The sequence below is a fragment of the Mustelus asterias genome, chromosome 2, assembly GCF_964213995.1.
Source record: "Mustelus asterias chromosome 2, sMusAst1.hap1.1, whole genome shotgun sequence".
Taxonomy (NCBI): Eukaryota; Metazoa; Chordata; class Chondrichthyes; order Carcharhiniformes; family Triakidae; genus Mustelus; species Mustelus asterias.
In genome coordinates this window covers 139,624,095-139,645,704 of record NC_135802.1, presented here as the reverse complement: position 1 = coordinate 139,645,704, position 21,610 = coordinate 139,624,095, and the positions used below count along the sequence as shown (strand labels likewise).

The window sequence follows — 21,610 nt, the reverse complement described above, 5'->3', positions numbered from 1 at the left end:
ACTAATTAGAATGCAAATCTCTACCACTAGTCACAGGCATCCAGCCGGAAAAAGCCTCTTCCTCCTGGCACTTAGCTCTTCAGCTCTCACACCACGTGTACCCACTCCTGCCCGCCAGCTGGACTCGCATCAAGACAAGTAAAGCCGCTCTCAAAGTTGTAAGTACCTCCGCCGGCTGAAGTTCCCGATATAAGGTAGTGGACGAGGGTTGAAAGGGGGTGGTGTTTAGTGAAGTTAAGTGTGATAAGACTGTGTAAAAGTAAGAATTTACGTTGTGCCGATCGTGTTTCCTCCCATAGAAAATAGTTTAAAGTATAAGCTTTGTTATTGTATGGTGTGGTGTTGGGAAGGTTGATTTGCTGTTTGAATAAATTGCAACTTTGAAACCCGTTTGGAGCTCGTCTTGCTTTTCTGTTCTCTCATCCGTGTACTCTGGCGGGGTCACAATTTCAAGGGCTCTCATCGTAAATCCGGAGTCTAGAACCAAGGGTGATCTGAGCGCCTCGAAAATGCTCACTCGGAGGAAACGACTGGTCAGGGATAAACAGTGCAGTTTCCCTCTTTCTTTCTCTCGTGGAAACTACCTGAGTGAGGTGGTTACAGGGTGGCCGTTTGCTCCACCAACGAGAGAGAGAATCACCCAGGCGTTGGTGGTGGTCAGGATACCTGGTGTGGAATAAGGTCCAGGTCACTGGTTAAGTATAAACAGTGAGCCTGGCCCAGCACTCTCTCCGGCGGAAACTGCCCCAGTGCGGCGTTCCTCGGCTTTGAAGTTTCAGGGCCTGCTGGAAAGAGACCCCACAGGTACTGCTGCACACGGATACCAGCCTGTGAGTGGAGTGAAGGAAACAGACCCGCTACAGCATTTCAAGTCCTCTTCAAGTGTTCTTCTTCCTGCAAGTGACACCGTGTTCTCAAGAAGTCTCATTTTTCATTAACTCATCTTTCATACATGAAAATTGGTTTTCCACATAGATGAGTTTTCCCTTAAAGCATAACTTCTCTTTGCTTTCTCTAAAACTCACAATCTGGAATTGCACTTCTGATAATTGTTGAGACACATCATGCTTTGTGAGAACTTCTACTTTCACTTGGGTATGCTGCAGAAGTGATCGAGGACTTTTTTTTAAAAACTGACTGTCGAATTGGAACTATAAATTTTCTACTTTTGTTGGCCCTGTATATAAGGATTCTTCATCATCTTCTTTCCCTTTTACAGTTCCAAAACTCTGTTTAATGTTTCCATTGTCTCAAAAAATGTACTGTAACTGTAATCCTTCTTTCAATGTCTAGATGTCCGATTGTAGCCTGGCATTTTTCTCCTGGAATATATAACATTGTTGAGCCTACTCTGCTAAAAGGTTCTTGTTCTTTCAGCATGACATTAAACTTATTTTGCTTCTCTTCGTAATTTTAGAGGAAAAAATTGTGACACTAGGGATTCTTGGAATATGTGAAGCTCAGTCAACAGTTTTCCATTTTTTGTAAAGCTCTATCGTTTTCACTTGAACTTCCTTGTAATTAAGAGTCATCTTGACTTTTTCTGCTGTTCAGAGCAGTTTTCATTCTTTTTAAATGCTGAAGAACTACATACACCTTTACATTTGATTTTGAAGGAGAATCAGCTTTTCTTTCAACTGTCTATTTTCTTGTTCAGCTCTTGCCTGACTGCATTTCTGTTGCTATTGATAATACATGCTTTTCCAGGGGTATGTATTGAGCAATTTCTTGGGAGTACATTTTCTGCCTGCTGTTGTGTCTGGCTGCGCTTTTGGTAGATTTTTTTTCAACTCCTCCTTTGATTTGCCAACATTAGAATTCAGGGTTATTTCCTCCTTGTGCTTTTCTGGAGATACATAGTGAGTTGGCACACCATTCAGATTTTCATTTATTGCATTCCTAATAACATTCAAACTTTCGGTTTCTTTCAAATCTTCTTTGTACCATTATGAAAGAAAGATTCTGAAAGGAACTGAATGCCCAGGTGACATTGTTAAGCTTGTATAAGGATTCAGATAACTCTGAAACAAAGACAACTGAACAAAGTAACTGCTGAGCAGAATGAAAAAACTCTTATTTTCCAATTGTCTTTCAAACTTGAGCGTAAACAAATATTGGGGTCACAAGCAAAAATGAAGGTTGCACTTTTGAAATGTAAACTTCCAGCAAGATCACGATGGACCCCAAGATAAAGAAAACCCCAAGCATGAAGCTATGGAGTGAACACTCCCTCTGGAAGGAACTGGACAAGCCTATGGAATATGAATAGAGCAGATGAATGGTTGATAAAGAAAAGATCAACTCCAAGGAGCATAAAAAGTAAATCAGATGGGACAACGAAGTGCCAGAAGCACAGAATACAACAAGTCAAACACCAAATCAATAAAGCTAGCCCATAGCAGCTGAACCAAAATGGGAGCACAACAGGGTACGGAGGAACGAACAAGCCTCCCGACCATCAGAATTTACAAAATCAAAGTTCGGGGTAGCGTGTAAAAAAACTACTCTAAATATGTAAGGACAGTCAATGTAAGAGTATTTAGCATTGCAAGGGTTAAACTGGGACAGGAAAATAATACTGCCCACAATGTGACATGATACAGGATCTAGGTCAGTCCAAGGCATGCAGAAGCAACCATCTGAACCTCTTTTTGAGACCTACTGAACAAACCCTTACAAGCAAAGCCAACACCTATGTAAAATTTGAATTAATAACTGTGTAGTAATGCATTTATTTAATACCAAGCTATAAAAGGTCCACTGTCTTTGTAAAAGGCTTCAAATCTTTACAGATTTTGTCCACCTGCATGGGAGGTGATCAAGACCCTAGAAGAGATTCAGAGAAGGGACACTAGATTACCACAATAAACTTACTAATCTTGGGGTTTATTTTTATTCCATGTACAGCTGAGTTAAACAGATTTTTAATCTACAAGGGAGTCAAGGATTATTGGTGGGTGGGGGGCAGCAGGTAAGGTGAGTTAAATCACTTGTTGTAGAATTCACAAATCAGATAAGCCATGATCTTATTGAATAGCAGAGCAGGCTTGAGGGGCCGAATAGTGTACTCCTACTCTTTATTATAATCTTATGCATCGAGGTCTTCAAAATAATGAAAATTCAGTTCATGTGGTGAGATTATTGGTTAAAAAAAAAGAGGTGAAACTGACTGCCCTTGGCACCAAGGCAGCCTGCACTGTGAAAATAAAATCGAAGTTATGGGAATTGGGGGATTCTCTCCACTAGCTAGAACAACTGGAATCATACCTGGCACAAAATACACAATGACCATCAGGAATAGAACTTACATGGTGAAGTTAATAAATGACAGCACTGGAAAAGTGACTGCAGCAATGGAAGATTGGTTGAAGGCATGGTGTTTCACAGCAAGTTTTAAGAAATAAATCAGAATAGGAGAAGTCAGCCATTCAGTCCCTCAAACCTGCCCAGGAGTCAATCAGACTATGATGGATCCAATTTGTTCCCTTAGCTCTTTTTCTGTCTGCACCAACTACCATCAACCTCATTTTCAATCATAAATCTGTCTAAATCAATGACCCAGCCGCCACTGCTCGCGAGGGAGAGAATTCCAAACACCAAGGACCCGCAAAGATATTCCTCCTCATTTGTGCCCTAAATGCAAAATCCCTTATTTTGAAACTGTTCTTTAGTTCTGGATCCCCCAAGTGGAAACATCCTCTAAGCATCTGTATTGTCAAGCCCCCCGAGAATCTATTTCAAATATGATCACGCCTCATTCTCCTAAACTCCAATGAGTATAGGACTAAATTAGCTACCCATCACTTGCAAGTACGTAGTATTATGTCTCTGACTTAAACGAATATGTCAGGAGATACTGGATAGGTGCAGGAAAAATAGGGTTGTTGTCGTGGGAGACTTCAATTTCCCTGGTATAGACTGAAAATTGCGTAGGGCTGGGAGTCTGAATGGGGAGGAATTTGTAAAATGCGTACAGGAGGGTTCTTTGGAACAATATGTAGATAGCCCGACTAGAGAGGGGGCTATACTGGACCTAGTACTGGGGAATGAGCCCGGTCAGGTCTTCAAAGTTTCGGTTGGGGAACATGTAGCAAATAGTGACCACAATTCTGTTAGCTTTAGGATAGTGATGGAAAAGGATGAGTGGTGTCCCAAGGGTAAGGTGTTGGATTGGGGGAAGGCTAACTTTAGTGGGATTAGGCAGAAATTGGCAGCTCTTGATTGGGAGAGGCTGTTTGAGGGTAAATCCACATCTGGCATGTGGGAGTCTTTTAAGGAACAGTTGTTAGGGCTGCAGGACAGGCATGTGCCTGTAAAGAAGGATAGGAAGGGTAGGATTCGAGAACCGTGGCTAACCAGGGAAATTGAGGGACTGGTCAAAAAGAAAAGAGGCGTATGTTAGGTCCAGGCAGCTAAAAACGGAGGGAGCTCTGGAGGAGTACAAAGAAAGTAGGAAAGAACTCAAACGGGGAATTAGAAGGGCAAAAAGGGGTCACAAAATGTCCTTGGCAGACAGGATTAAGGAGAATCCCAAGGCATTTTATTCATACGTTAGGAACAAAAGGGTTGTCAGGGAAAAAAATCGGACCTCTCAGGGACAAAAGTGGGGAATTATGCTTGGAGCCCAAAGAAGTAGGGGAGATCCTAAATGAATACTTTGCGTCGGTATTCACAAAGGAGAGGGATGTGTTGACTGGGAGTGTCTTGGAGGGGAAGTGTTGGAGAAGTGTGAGGGAGGAAGTGTTAGGTTTGTTAGAGAATATAAAGACTGACAAATCCCCAGGGCCTGATGGAATCTATCCAAGGCTGCTCAGGGAGATGAGAGATGAAATCGCTGGGCCTCTGACGCAAATCTTTGTCTCGTCACTGGACACAGGTGAGGTCCCAGAGGATTGGAGGATAGCTAATGTGGTCCCGTTATTTAAGAAGGGTACGAAGGATAACCCGGGAAATTATAGGCCGGTGAGCTTGACGTCCGTGGTCGGGAAGTTGTTGGAGAGGATTCTTAGAGATAGGATGAATGCGCATTTAGAAAGGAATAAACTCATTAACGATAGTCAGCATGGTTTTGTGAGAGGGAGGTCATGCCTCACTAACCTGGTGGAGTTTTTTGAAGAAGTGACCAGAATGGTTGACGAGGGAAGGGCCGTGGATGTCGTCTATATGGACTTTAGTAAAGCGTTTGACAAAGTCCCTCATGGTAGGCTGGTGAAAAAGGTTGGATCTCATGGGATAAAGGGGGAGGTGGCTAGATGGGTGGAGAACTGGCTTGGTCACAGAAGACAGAGGGTGGTAGTGGAAGGGTCTTTTTCTGGCTGGAGGCCTGTGACTAGTGGTGTTCCGCAGGGCTCTGTATTGGGACCTCTGCTGTTTGTGATTTATATAAACGATCTGGAAGAAGGTGTAACTGGGGTGATCAGTAAGTTTGCGGACGACACAAAATTGGCAGGACTTGCAGATAGTGAGGAGCATTGTCAGAAGCTACAGAAGGATATAGATAGACTGGAAATTTGGGCAAAGAAATGGCAGATGGAGTTCAATCCTGATAAATGCGAGGTGATGCATTTTGGTAGAAATAATGTAGGGAGGAGCTATACGATAAATGGCAGAACCATAAAGGGTGTAGATACGCAGAGGGACCTGGGTGTGCAAGTCCACAGATCCTTGAAGGTGATGTCACAGGTGGAGAAGGTGGTGAAGACGGCATATGGCATGCTTGCCTTTATAGGACAGGGCATAGAGTATAAAAGTTGGGGTCTGATGTTGCAGATGTATAGAACGGTGGTTCGGCCGCATTTGGAATACTGCGTCCAGTTCTGGTCGCCACACTACCAGAAGGACGTGGAGGCTTTGGAGAGAGTACAGAGGAGGTTTACCAGGACGTTGCCTGGTATGGAGGGGCTTAGTTATGAGGAGAGATTGGGTAAACTGGGGTTGTTCCCCCTGGAAAGACGGAGGATGAGGGGAGACTTAATAGAGGTGTATAAAATTATGAAAGGCATAGATAGGGTGAACGGTGGGAAGCTTTTCCCCAGGTCGGTGGTGACGTTCACGAGGGGTCACAGGTTCAAGGTGAAGGGGGGGGAGGTTTAACAGATATCAGAAGGACATATTTTACACAGAGGGTGGTGGGGGCCTGGAATGCGCTGCCAGGCAAGGTGGTGGAGGCGGACACACTGGGAACGTTTAAGACTTATCTAGATAGCCATATGAACGGAGTGGGAATGGAGGGATACAAAAGAATGGTCTAGTTTGGACCAGGGAGCGGCATGGGCTTGGAGGGCCGAAGGGCCTGTTCCTGTGCTGTATTGTTCTTTGTTCTTTGTACTTCAAAGTGTCCTGGAGACAAGATAATGCTGGCGAACCAGTAGGCAGTTCTCGCACACTGATTTTTCTGATCAACATCAATGGGCATTTTAAAATCTAGCTCAACGTTGCAGGTTGATGAGAAATCTAGCTTATTGTTGGAGGTTGATGATCTTTCAGCAGAACTGGGTTCAAGCAATACTGAATGACTAGCAGACATCTGTAATTGTGGGTGGACCAAAAGCATGAAGGGTGGAATTTCAGTTGGTGTTCAAACGGAATGAGTTGGAGCCAGAGACAGTGGCTAAAGAGGGAGGTGTTGCTATGAAAGTCTGATCAAACAAGGAAATAAAACAATGAAGATGAACATGAAAAACATGGGTATTCCAGGAAGATCAGATACACATTCTTGGAAAAGGAGTGGCATTGAGTCAAACACTAATACAGAGCAAAACACAGGCTTGTGGCACCACCTGAGCCTGAAGGAAAGCCACATGTGATTCAAGTTTTCACTATTTATCAGGAAGGTCAGGGAACACCATGGAGAGAAATAGAGTTAACCTTTGAGGTCAATGACTTTAAGCTCGGATAAAATGCTTTTTGTTGCATCCTACTTAGGTTTGAGAGACTGTGCCAAGGTTTGCATATGCTTGAGCTTTACACAGTTCACAGAGAAAAAAAACTGACATGAGGGGTGACATTTTAAAGGATGTATGCGCACTCAATTTAGGACAGAGGATATAGGGAACCAAGAATGTGAAAAGATGGAGGATTAAGGGTGGAGAAATCACCCTTAATCACCCAGAGAAGATAGCTGTTGGCCAAGTGGAAACTATATGACAGCTACTTGCGTAGATGTTTGTGTTCCCGCACTCTTGGAAGTGTCAAAAAGATACTGAAAGACAAACAAATTACCCCATTTTGAACAACTAAAGCTCAAACAGGCAATGTCCCTGATGAAAAGTACATTATCAAATGCCACATTTGAGTCTGACTCAAACCCGTACATTCAAGATAATTTATACCTTGGTGATCCTTCAATGTGACACCAGTTTTACTTTAGAAAGCAATGTCAAGCAGAATTACCTTCTTAGCAATGGGTTGAACAGTAACAAAAGCTAGACCAAGAGTAAAGCAACATTGAAAGGATCAAGTCAGAGATACATACCTTGAGAATTCCAAGAGAAATAAAACTCCGAATTTTGTTCAAATCAAAAGAACAAGTCCTGATCAAAAATTATAGACCCGAAACATTACTTTCCCTCCACAGGTACTATTTGATCTACTGAATATTTCCAGAATTTTCTGTTTTTATTTCAGATTTCCACACCACCAGTCGAGATGGAGGTTAAACTTGACAACTATGACAGCAATGGAATGGAACAATGAGGTTGGGGTGGGATGTTCAGGAATAATCTAAAAATATTAAAATTGAAGATTAAAAGTGAGTCGCAGTCTATTTTCTCTTTAGGAGAGATAGCAATGGTAACATAAAAATTACAAAAGTCAGAAGGTACAGGTATGAACAGGAGTTTCAGGTGTGACATTTCACCAATTATTCACATGGGAGACTGAATCTCAAGTCACATTTCAACTGAAGGTCCAGTATTGAGGGAACATCAAGAATCCTGTAGCACTACTCTAAGAAAATATAGGTATTTCCTTAGCATCCAGTTGTTGACACAAAACTTCAACTTTCTACTCAAAATGAGAGGTGGCACAGATATGTCAGCACTATGATTACTCAACCCAAGATAAATGCAACAGTGATCACTTAGATAAGTAGGGAATAGTGAATGCTCCCCTCAGTATTTTTTGAAAACGATTACATTATGTTTGATCATTCAAACTCCATTTTTGAGTGTTGCAAATTTTGAAGTTTAATAATTTCACTTGACGTCAAAGAACACGCAACCCTATTTATCAGGTATTTCTTTTGATGACGCATCCTATTTATCACTTACTACTCCATCTCTAACCTTATTGTTCTCTCAAAAGGTCCATCAATTTGTTGCATCCAATATTTACCCCCGGTTTAACTGCAATTACAATAGTAGCACTCTTGTAAGAATCTCAAGGCTCTGGGTTCCAGTCAAACACAGGACTTGAGCACATACTTCAAGATTGACACCATGGCACAATATTGAGAGAGTAAAGGTGGACATGGCCCCATCACATGCACGCATATGCCCACCAGACTGGCATAAATGATCCCATGGTGTTACTTCAAAGAACAAGGAAGTTAGCCCTTCTGTCTCGGTCAATGTTTATCCTTCAGTCAATCTCACACATCTGATCATTATCAGATTCCAGTTGTTTGCTGTACATAAATTGGCTAGCAATTGTTACCGTGATGCAAGACACCGAGACGTCCAGGGGTTGCGAAAACAGTATTAGTCTCATTCTTAGATATTCCCAGGGTTTCCAAACCCATATTTCTTCCATCACAAAGGCAGCCACTTCCATCTTAGGCAGTGTCTCTGAAATCCTCATTCCATGCCTTTTGCTACCTCCATTCTCAATTATTCATTGCAATGCATTCCCAACACACCTTATCTTTTATCCCTTCATGAACTTCTACTTATTGAAACATTTATTGTGTGCATCTTGTCCCACATGAATTCCCACTTACTACTGACCTCTCAGATGCACACACGTGTCCCCACACATCCACCTTCCTCCAGTTCTGGCCTCATGTTAATGAACTACCACCTCCAAACCCGCCATGTTCTGGGATATTCCACAGATCATCCTTTTTAAGGCCTTCCAAATCATCCAAGCTGTGGTCATTTCACATTTGGCTCAATGGAAGATTTTCTACCACTTCTGAAGCACCCTGCAATATTTTTCTATGCTTAAGGTGTTATATAAATGGAAGTGGTGGCTTTCAGATTGTAACTAAACTTGATCATTTTGAATATATCCATTATCAAGCAATCATATCAGGGATTCATAATCGATCATTTGGGATCGAGTTTTCCAAGGCAGCACTGGTTACTATTGAGTGGAGATTCTGGCAGGAGAGCCCAGGGATTGGCAACAAAGCTCCACTACATATTCATTCTTAATTCATACCTCCAAAACTGTTTTAGACAATACCATTGGCTCCCACTCAACAAGGGCAGCATGGTTGCAAACAGTTAGCGCTGTTGCCTCTCAGCGCCAGGAATCCATGTACAATTTTGGCCTTGGGTGACTGTGTGGAGTTTGCACATTTTCCGAGTCTGTGTAGGTTTCCTCCCCCCCCCCCCCCCCAGTCTATAGATGTGTGGGTTAGGTTGATTGACCATGCTAAATTGCCCCTTAGTGCCAGGGGGATTATCAGGGTAAATACATGGGGTTACGGGGATAGGGCCTGGGTGGGATTGGTGTTGATACAGACTTGATGACCTGAATGGCCTGCTTCTGCACTGTAGGGATCTATGAACTCTCCTTCCTCCACAGCTCAGCTCTCCTACACTCTGGTGTGGCACCAATTTTCAAGCATTAAAACAAAAATAGTGTGACGGTGGCAAAGAAGTTTGGGGAGAACTGGATTATATGATGGTTGATGAACAGGACAGATTTAGCATTAATTTAAACTGTAATTCAATTTACCAGTTTCCATGTCTCCACAGTCCCACTTCATGAAGACTAAACATAAGCATTTGCCAAAACAGTAAACAACATAGGAAACTGAAGTCTTTCATTCAATGTGAAGAGTACAAGATGTTCATACTAATGGCATTAGGCCCAAGAAAACAAGTTTCATGAGGAACAGTCAGTGGCTTTCAATCCTTCCTATAAAATGGATCATGTGCAAATTGACACATTAGACTAATCCTTTGCTCAAACTTCAAAAAGACAGCATTAGATACCCAACAGAAAATTCTTACTTATAAAATAACGTAAATAGATTAAACTTGAGAAATAAACTACTTACATTTATGTAACACCTCCGGATATCCCAAATCACTTCAGTCAAGAATATAATTTGGGAATATGGTCACTGCGATAAGGTAGGGATCGTCAATTAAAAATGTTACATTGATTGAGGGATAAATAATTGTCAGGATAGCACTATGGGATTTTACTTCCAGCAAAAGGTAATGGTCCTTGCATGAAGTGTCAGACTAAATTAGGTCTTCCATGTTTTGGTATGCGGCTTGAACGAATGACCCAACTTGGGTGAGAATGTTACCACTGATACTTAAATATATAGACATGTTGTGCCATTGATGAGTGTTTATTTAGAACACTAAAAATAAAACACTAAATACTAAAAATTTTCTTCGATATCAAAGGCATTAACTCCAGTGAATGCCAACTGAAAAGTTTATTACAAAATGCACTTTTTAAAAAAAATCAAAATCGGTAAATTAAAGTTTAGTTTTCATCAGCATAAATGTTACTTACCTGGCGTTTGTTGGGAATTCAGATGTGACAAAATGCATGTCTGACTAATAAAAGTAGTAACAGATGCCATAATGGGGGAATGTAATAATAGTAAATGTTTCTTGGTACATGAAACACAAGTTAATTTGCAGGTACAGCAAGTGATTAGGAAGACAAGTGGAACAACATAGGAAGGTTTTACTGCAGGTGTGCAGTGCAATGGTGAGACCACATTTTCAGTACTATGTAGCTTTGATCTCCTTATTTGAAAAAAAGATACAATTCATTAGCAGTTCAGAGAAGTTCACTTGACTCATTCCGGGGATGAGGGGCTCGTCTTATGAAAAAAGGTTGAATAGGTTGGGCCTACACTTATTGGAGTTGAGGGGAATGGGAGGTGGTCTCTTTGAAAGATACAAGATACTGAGGAGACTTAACAGGTTGGATACCAGGAGGATGGTTCCACTTGTGGAAGAGACAAGAACTAGCGGACAAAGTTTAAGATTAAGCATTTCCCTTTTAAGATGGAGATGAGAGATTTATTTTCTCTCTCGGAGCACCATTAGATGTGGAACTCTCTTCCCCAGAAAGCAATAAGGCTGGTTCATCGAATTTATTTAAGACAAAGATTTTTGATTGACAAGGGAACCAAGGGATGTGCTGGGGGGTTGCAGGCAGAACATTTTTCATAGTAACTTCATTGCAGTGTTAATGTCAGCCTACTTGTGACACAAATTTTTTTTAAAGTGGCATTGAACTTACAACCAGTCAGCCATGAGCTTACTGAATGGCACAGAAGGCTGGAAGGGTCAAATGGCCCACTCCATTTCATTTTTTCTATTTCATTCAGGTTCCATTAGGAACAGCTAAGAACCACACATGCAAAGGTTTTAATTATGGGTATTCTATCTGTCCTGTGGAAGATTCAGCAGCTTCTACTTGTCAATTTTCTTCCCTGGTGATCGTACATACCAGACTTCAGTGCCACAAATGGATACGAGTTCAATTCATAACCGGCTCAGTTCCCAAACTGAGTCATATTGATCTGAATTGCCAATTGATAATAATCCTTTCATTTCTATTGATCTGATTAATCTGCATTACTATTGTTAACAAACAAAACACGTGCAGCGCTTCAAGCCAATTTTCTGACTTTGAATTATCCTCTCAGCTGCAATTGTCAGGCCAGATGGGAGAATAAAGCAGGTGCAAAGTTACAAAAATGCAGCAGATACATAAAAATTTGCCCCAATCAATTTTGTTTGTTACAACTTCCTGAGAGTATATATAACATACACTATTACTGCTCTTTCCCTCTGGTTTAACCATAACTTTTTCCTCTTTTTGAGCAGGCAGCTCAAACATATTTAGTGTCCTGCACTGAACTGTGCAATGGCAACTGGGGTGGTGAGGGGTCTCGCATCTCACATGGAATAAGTAGCAACGTAACGAATGAGAGTAATGAGAGAATAAAGGGGTGAGCAAAATCTAGGGATCTTAAAATGTGGGTAAATGATCAAAGCTAATTTCCACTGGAGGATAAATGGGGAATGAGGAGAGAGACTGAGGATCCCCACTGCATTCAAGGAACATCACAAATTCTGCGACATAGAGGAGCTGTAGAAGGGCCAAATATCGTCACGAGTAGCCACTGGTGGTACTGTGGAATCAGTACAAACACCCATGCTTCTCCAAGCACCATAAAAGGGGGAAGTAAAAATAACCTTGCTATTTCTCCCGCAGCATCCAGTGATTCTTTCTGGACCACATTAAAACTAGAAAATCTAGTTGGAGCTTGCATAGTACATGCCCCATACAATTTTCCACAGATTTTGCAGAAGGATCATAAAAGAGACAAAGGAACAATCCTTGCATGTTTAGAACACTGCACGGTTGAATTCAGGTAGCTGCCAGTGCGCCTGAAAACAGTGAAGAACAATATGGTGGCAGCCACATTGCCCATGTGATAAGGTACAGACTTCACACCCAACAAATGGGCTCAGTGTATATCAATTTACACCCAAAAGACTGCAGAATATCACTTTCTAACTTTTGCTGAACATAGCTTATGCCAAGCACCACGATGCAGGATAAGGCCCACGATGAGTTTGACACCCCGTTAGAGGAATGTCTCCACTCAGCTCGTCCTTGCAACTTGTTTCAAGGATGGGGCATCTGCCATAGTTCCATGGCAATGCAGTATTTTTCTAAAAATATAAAATTTACAGCAATTAATGAACTGTTCTTAATGAAATAATTAAATTAAATATTGATTTTAAACTATTGCCTGCTAACTGATATTAATAAATGTTCAGTGTTAACACACTTCAGGCATTTGAGTTATGTGCAGATAACACCACCTCCCCCGTGCCCTTCCCCCCACCGGCTTTCTAAAATAAATTATAAGATTTTCTGAATTTATTGCTGTAACAATGTGACCAATTATCTGTAATACAGGATATAAACAGGCACTGTTATAATAGTGCAACATGGCAAGGTTGAATCAATGACATGCAAATTAAACAATCCTTTCCACATGTATGCACTCTGCTATATGGTATTAGAAGATGGATTTTCATCCATAATTTATCAAATGACAAGCTCACAATTCAGTTGTGCAATGAAAGACAGCTGTTGAGTTGAAGCACCAAGTCTTATGCATTTCCCAGTGGGTATGAAAAATGGAGCACACCTCTTACCAGCTGGCTTTAGAACAGTATTGGCAGAGTCTTGGGAACAGTCACCTGCCTGTCCAGTTAGGGAATAGTACAGTATATCAGACAATAAACAAAATAAGCATTAATTGAATTAATGCAGCATTAAACTGTATAATACTAGTTTACAATTTCTGCACTGCATTACTGGATACATTGAAAGCAAAAGCACTAGTTTTAGTTTCTATGGTTGTTTAAGCAACATGGTATAATGTTAAATCAACTATATCTACTCCTTTTTAAAATCTTTTTAAATACAAACTGTCTACTCCACATGCATAACTGGACATGACTCAACTAAAATTGAGCAAACATTTTCTGCTTTTAACTATTTAGTACCAATAGGTTATGCATCAAAAGTTTGTTGAAAATCTTAAAGACAATAATTAGCAAATGACTGCAAAAGTTGGCAATTTACTTGGATTCATAACAACTTTGGTTACTTAGTGAATTTCAAAATCAAACACAGATATTTGAATATAAGAAACCATTTTGCTGAGTTTCCAGTCAATCTCAAGCCATTATCAACAAAACTAAATCAACTATAAAGAGGCATCTCAAGGGTGCTTGATTATCAAGTTCAAACATGTTATTCTAATTTAATATACATCAGTGACAAGGCCACAGTAGAATATTGTTTCAGGCATTCTTCCTTCAAATAAACTAACTTGTTGGCTAAAGACTAAGAGAAAAGCAACAACAATTCTATAACTTGGCTGAAAAATGAAAAGCAACTCAAAAACAAAACTGTTTTGGAGAAAGGATGAATGATCATGAAATGTACTGATAACATGCATCTGATCAACCTTGGACTAAGTTCAACATTCAACAACAAAAGGACCAAATTAACCTCTGAAAAATTAGTCTTCCTTCAAGGGTAGCAGATGTTTGGACCAAAGTGGAAATGAAGATTGTTAAACGAAAGTTCATAATTCTGATTTGGAATGGAATTAAAAAATATGTTAAATGAAAAATACTGAAAAAGAAAAATCAGGGATTCAATAGAACATAGAGATTTTATGTTGCTGAATTCAGAGGCAAATTATTTGTTGAAAGAATATTTACTTCTCACCACTTAAGATTTGTTAGATTGCCCTCGAGTCAGGAAACAGTGCAGAATTTATTTTCAGGACATATAACTTGCTGGGGCAAAAATCTACAATGGAATATAAATCTACAATGGGATACAATGTCTACCATCTAAAGTTTGAACTGTTTGAATGTCCAAATGTAATTTCTTAATCTAGTTTTCAGATTTTAATTTCAGAAGTGTGTTAAAACTTGATTGCCCAATGAAGTTATGAAACTTTGTCAATGCCAGTGATCACTTATTCATCCATGCTATGAGAAGCACTAAAGATTTATCAACTTAATTAAAACAGAAATAAAAATCCATTGGCTCCCTTAAGTGGTTCCTATTTATGATCACTAGCTTGTAACCCTTTGTGGATACAAGAGTGCATAAGGATCAAATTTGGAAACTGCATGCTCAGCATTCACTTTCAAGTCTGACTGAATCAATAATGGCCTGAAAGGGGAGCTTTTTGTAGGAGCACCTTGCCCAAGCAAGTTTAATTAATTTGGTAGGAAAATAACATGGCCTAACAGTAGTGGTTTGGTTTAGCACAACTTTTGAGATTTAGAAGTAAATCTAGCTGACAATATAAAAGGAAGCCACTTTCATATGGAATTGTCATATTAGCAATCTGATCTAAAATTAAGAAGCTTCCTAACAACTAGAGTGTTCTAGCCATCTACCAAACGCCTATTTGGCAAGCAAGCAGATTTCCATCAGTGCCGAATTTTCTAAATGCAGGTCAATAGGGTTGTTGATTATAGCATGTAATCACAGATCAGATACTAAGCAGGGGCAATTTTGTTTACAGGCAAAGAGTAAAACAATAAAACAAGTTAAAATGCGCAGCAAGACACCAGACTATGTTCTCTTATTTCCCAACGAGTTACGTGCAAATCAGCAGGTCATTGAAACATCTTTTAAAGAATGGAAAATTTAAACATCAGAGAGTGTGACCTAATTACATTAACTGTTATTTTTAAAAATCTATTCCTTTATAACAAAAGTTCCAGAGTGCAAGTTAACACTATAATATCCAAGTATTATTCCTACTTCTTGCATGCTCTCCAGTCAGGAAGAAATTTTTTTCCTCTAAATTTTGGGAAAGTGTGTTTTATCTTACTTCCCCATGTAAAAATTGAAGGAAAGTGGAGGATTTTCAAGGAATGTTTGTCTGGAGCTCTGCATGACAATGTTCCGATGAGACAGGGGGGTGTTGGTAGGGTACAGGAACCGTGGTGCACGAAGGTTGTGATGAACCTGGTGAATAAGAAAAGAGAGGCGTACAGAAGGTTCAGAGAGCTAGGAGGTGTTAAGGATTTAGAGGAGAATACGGGATGTAGGAAGGAGCTTAAGAAGGAAATTAGGAGAGCGAGAAGGGGTCATGAGAAGACCTTGGCGGGTAAGATTAAGGAGAATCCCAAGGCTTTCTACAAATATGTCAAGAGTAAAAGGATGAGATGTGAAGGCATAGGACCCTTAAAAGGTGAAGGGGGAAAAGTTTGTGCGGAACCGTTAGAAATGGCGGAGGTGCTTAATGAATACTTTACCTCGGTATTCACGGTGGAAAGGGATCTGGGTGGTTGTACTGCTGGTTTGCGGTGGACAGAAAGGATCGAGCATGTGGACATAAAGAAAGAGGATGTGTTGGAACTATTGAATGGCATCAAGGTTGGTAAGTCGCCGGGACCGGATGGGATGTACCCAGGTTACTGTGGGAGGCGAGGGAGGAGATTGCGGAGCCTTTGGCGATGATCTTTGCATCGTCGATGGAGACGGGAGAGGTTCCGGAGGATTGCAGATGTGGTCCCTATATTCAAGAAAGGGAACAGGGACAGCCCGGGAAATTACCGACCGGTGAGTCTAACCTCAGTGGTTGGTAAGTTGATAGAGAGGATCCTGAGAGACAGGATTTATGATCATCTAGAGAAGTTTAGTATGATCAAAAGTAGTCAGCACGGCTTTGTCAAGGGCAGGTCGTGCCTTACGAGCCTGGTTGAGTTCTTTGAAAATGTGACCAAACACATTGACGAAGGAAGAGCGGTGGATGTGGTCTACATGGACTTCAGCAAGGCGTTCGATAAGGTCCCCCATGCAAGACTTCTTGAGAAAGTGAGAGGGCATGGGATCCAAGGGGCTGTTGCCTTGTGGATCCAGAACTGGCTTGCCTGCAGAAGGCAGAGAGTGGCTGTGGAGGGGTCTTTCTCTGCATGGAGGTCAGTGACCAGTGGAGTGCCCCAGGGATCTGTTCTGGGACCCTTGCTGTTTGTCATTTTCATAAATGACCTGGATGAGGAAGTGGAGGGATGGGTTGGTAAGTTTGCTGACGACACCAAGGTAGGTGGTGTTGTGGATAGTTTGGAGGGATGTCAGAAGTTGCAGCGAGACATAGATAGAATGCAAGACTGGGCGGAGAAGTGGCAGATGGACTTCAACCCGGATAAGTGTGTAGTGATCCATTTTGGCAGATCCAATGGGATGAAGCAGCAGTATAATATGAAGGGTACCATTCTTAGCAGTGTAGAGGATCAGAAGGACCTTGGGGTCCGGGTCCATAGGACTCTTAAATCGGCCTCGCAGGTGGAGGATGCGGTCAAGAAGGCGTACGGCATACTAGCCTTCATTAATCGAGGGATTGAGTTTAGGAGTCGGGAGATAATGCTGCAGCTTTATAGGACCCTGGTTAGACCCCACTTGGAGTACTGCGCGCAGTTCTGGTCACCTCATTACAGGAAAGATGTTGAGGCCATTGAAAGGGTGCAGAGGAGATTTACAAGGATGTTGCCTGGATTGGGGGGCATGCCTTATGAGGATAGGTTGCGGGAGCTTGGTCTCTTCTCCCTGGAGAGACGAAGGATGAGAGGTGACCTGATAGAGGTTTACAAGATGTTGAGAGGTCTGGATAGGGTAGACTCTCAGAGGCTATTTCCAAGGGCTGAAATGGTTGCTACGAGAGGACACAGGTTTAAGGTGCTGGGGGGTAGGTACAGAGGAGATGTCAGGGGTAAGTTTTTCACTCAGAGGGTGGTGGGTGAGTGGAATCGGCTGACGTCGGTGGTGGTGGAGGCAAACTCGTCGGGGTCTTTTAAGAGACTTCTGGATGAGTACATGGGATTTAATGGGATTGAGGGCTATAGATAGGCCTAGAGGTAGGGATATGATCGGTGCAACTTGTGGGCCGAAGGGCCTGTTTGTGCTGTGGCTTTCTATGTTCTAATACCACATCTTAATAAAGCTCTTGAGGAGATTTTAGTTCCTTAGCTTTTATTCTCCACAAGGAAATGTTTTCCACTTGTGCTGAACAGTATTAATCCAATTTGTCAGCAATTGCTGTAGTGTCAAAAGATTGTCACACACTCGCTTACTCAAGTTGTTACTTAGAAGTAGTTGGGAAAATAATTGTACAAATTATGCATATTATGACATCACAGGACGTTAAAAAAATCAGGAGTATTAGAATCTTTCAATATACAAAAAACAATTGAAACACATATTGCATCAGTTTGGGTGACAGTACAGTGCAACAGGCCACATGCGTTACTGGCATTGATATTTACTTTAAAAATGCTTTATAAAGCACTTACTCAAAGTAAAAAACCAAAGAGGAATCTAACAACAAAAAGGAGTCCTGACAGCATCTCCTACTAGAATTTACGATGTGCAATGAAGGGAGACGGTTCATTCACCCAATTGGACACTATCTCTGGGAAGTGCAGGTACATCCTCAACCTACAGTAGCTATTATTGAGGCACTCATGAAACAGTAAATCCCTGCAATTTAATCAGTGCTCGTGCAACTGAGTTTGAAATTCTTTTTCCCAGAACTGGAAGATAGTTGGTAAAACTTACATCTTCAATATTATTTATTCTAAAAATATTTTGTGCTGATTGTTCATTCAAGAGCAATCTTACATGTTCTCATTAAATGATAAACGGAGATACCAATAAAACTAGTGTAAAATTGTCTGATGCAACTTGGACAATATCATAACATAAGCAAAATCAGACAGTTATGATCAGCTCACAAAAGGCCTGGAAATAGTTTGAGTACCATTATATCAAACAGATAATAAATCTATACCTGAATGTAAGGAATACAAAATGAGAAATGGAAGATTACCAATTAAAGTATATTTATATTAAATATTAAGCAGACTGATTTCTCAGATCAGCACTTACCTACTAAACTAATAAAATGTACCCTACATATATAATTCAGTACTATTTATTTTCCTACTCTAACTCAAAGCTTAAGTAGATCAATGAGTGCAAACTAATATACTTGGTCAATGAGTGCAAACCAATAAATTTGTGCTACAAACTACATCTCATAACATAGTACTATCCAGGTAAACGGCTTTAATCTGAAGAGAGCACCGGCAAGAGTACAACTGAATGACAATTTAGGAAAAAAAAGTTGGTTCCAGTGGCTGTGTAATATTTAAGCATTCTTATTCCTAGGTACAGTGGCACAGTAGTTAGCACTGCTGCCTTACAGCACCAGCGACCCAGGTTCGATTCCCGGCTTGGATCACTGTCTGTGAGAAGTCTGCACGTTTACCATGTCTGCGTGGGTTTCCTCCAGGTGCTCCGGTTTCCTCCCACAATCCGAAAGACATGCCAGTTAGGGACACTGGCCATGCTAAATTCTCCTTCAGTGTACCCGAACAGGTGCTGGAGCATGGGCGACTTGGGGATTTTCCACAGTAACTTAATTGCAGTGTTAATGTAAGCCTAATTTGTGACACTAATAAATAAGCTTTAAACTTTAGTACTACCCGGGTAAACAACTTTAATCAGAAGCGGGCACCAGCAATTTAGGGAAAAAAAGTGATATTTAAGCATCCCTATCTGAGGCACGGATTCAATGATTTCTCTCACTGGCCCTTAATGGGGATCAATCTTGTCTACTCATATTTCAACAAGAAGTTGCACAGTAGGATCATAACAGAAGACTATTGCTAATCCAGAAAATGTAGATATTTTCGGTGTAACTATATCTAAAGAGACGGTTGAATGATTTGATTGCCTCGCGTTTATGGATTGCGAGGCGCTTCACATAGTTAAACATAAAAGCCGCCTGTTCCTGATATGCTTCCTAAACAAGGTCGTTGCATGTCCCTAGTTCCGTACCTGTTCTGCCATCCCTGGATCAGATTGGTGTATTTGCTGAGCAAACCCTCCACAACCTTGCCAGCTTCCGGATGGTATTGCTGCTGTTGCTGGTCGTCTGGAGCTAACCGCACCGAGGGCACTGACTCCACTGCTGCTGCCGCCGCCGAGGTCGGGCTGCTGCAGTTGCTCTTCGCCCTCTCCTGGGTGTTTGTTTTCACCGATCCCCGTTCGCCCGGAGAAATCGAGTTCCTTCTCCCACCACTTCCACCACCACCACCAGCAGCAGCAGCGCCGCCCGGGGCCACTTTCTCGGTGTTAAACATCTACCGCGGGATTGTCGTTGAAGGGGCGGGTGGTGGGGGCGAGAGATTATAAACAACAGCCACACACGCAAAATACAAGTGTGACCGAAAGCAGCCGGGAGTTAGCAGCACCGCAGTGGCGGCTGCGATGGGCAGCCAGCGCGCGGCAGGCACCCCGTGCGGGGAGAGGCAGCCGCGAGCGTTCAAATGGAACGTTCCCCAGTAACGGACGCCCTGCGCTCGAGCCGCCGCCTCACTCCGTCCGCGGGCACAACACCGACCCGGAGCGGGATAGTCGCCCGATGCCACTCGTGTCAGTGAGTTAACCGATGGTGATGGCTCTCCTCCTCCTGGGGGCTCCTCCTCTCCCTCCGTCCGTCCTCTTTTTTTCTATCAGGTGCGAGTCCCTCTATCAAATCTGCTGACTTCTCGGTGACGTGGTGGCCCCGTCTCCGTGCCTCTTGTAAAGGGGGGGTCCAGGAGACGCCTGGTCCCTTTGCCTCCCAGTCAGTCGGAGCGCCACCTCTCTCCGCACCTACTTAAAAAGTCAATCCTGCTGGCAGGCAACCGCTCGCTTCTCCACTCCCAGGAAGCGTCGTGTGGCCTCAATTTCCTCCTGATCCTTGGGCCCTCCCACCTCGTCGTTTGGTCCGGAACTCCCGGAGACACTAACTCCCTACCCCCGCCCCCCCCTCTCCACTCCTTTCGGGGAGCTTCTATTTTCCTCCCCTCCGCCGTGACTGGGTCTCGCGCACCATTTGCGTAACGCGCGAGCGAGCCAGCAGCGCCCACGTACACGCGCGAGCCGCGCGCACCCCAAGAGAATTTGCCTTTGCAGAATAACCAGCTGCATATGTCTCTGAAACACACCAGTGTTTTTTTTTTCTTATTCATACGTGTGATAGTCCAAAGATGTGCGGGTTAGGCGGATTGATTTGATTTATTATTGTCACATGTATTAGTATACAGTGCAAAGTATTGTTTTCTTGCGCGCTATACAGACAAAGCATACCGTTCATAGAGAAGGAAAGGAGAGGGTGCAGAATATAGTATTACAGTCCTAGCTAGGGTGTAGAGAAAGATCAACTTAATACAAGGTAGGTCCATTCAAAAGTCTGATGGCAGCAGGGAAAAAGTTGCTCTTGAGTCGGTTGGTACGTAACCTCAGACCTTTGCACCTTTTTACCGACAGAAGAACGTGGAAAGGAGTATGTCCGGGGTGCATGGGATCCTTGATTATGCTGGCTGATTTTCTGAGGCAGCAGTAAGTGTCGACAGAATCAGTGAATGGGAGGCTAGTTTGTGTGATGGAATGGGCTTCGTTCACGATTAGCCATGCTAAATTGCCCCTTAGTGTCCCAAGAGGTGTAGGTTGGGTGGATTAGCCATGGGAAATGTGTGGCATTACAGGGATAGGGCAGGGGAGAGGACATAGGTGAGGGATTCTATGACTTGGGGTGTCGCTGGCTGGCCAGCATTTACTGCCAATCCCTAGTTGCCCATGGAGGGCCAACCACATTGCTGTGGCTCTGGAGTCACATGTAGGTCAGACCAAGCAAGGACGACAAATTTCCTTCCCTAAAGGACGTTAGTGGACCCGACAATCGGCAATGGTTTCACGGTCATCAGTAGATTCTTAATTCCGGATATTTTTTATTGATTTCAAATTCCACCATCTGCTATTGCAGGATTCGAACCTGGATCCCCAGGACATAAGCTGAGTT

At 42.2% G+C, this 21,610-nt stretch overlaps 1 protein-coding gene across 2 annotated transcripts in view; it reads right to left on the bottom strand.

Annotated features, from left to right (window-relative positions):
• LOC144511797 (oxysterol-binding protein-related protein 10-like) overlaps window positions 1-20,642 on the bottom strand; it is a 198,164-nt gene extending 177,522 nt beyond the window's left edge. Inside the window, exon 1 of one of the 2 annotated variants that reach the window (XM_078242146.1) lies at window positions 19,603-20,642. In XM_078242146.1, the coding sequence (XP_078098272.1) occupies window positions 19,603-19,907 (305 nt within the window). In that variant the 5' untranslated portion in view covers window positions 19,908-20,642. The remainder of the gene's footprint in view (window positions 1-19,602) is intronic. The other variant, XM_078242136.1, reaches the window with a different exon arrangement.
• Between the last annotated feature and the right edge of the window lie 968 nt (window positions 20,643-21,610).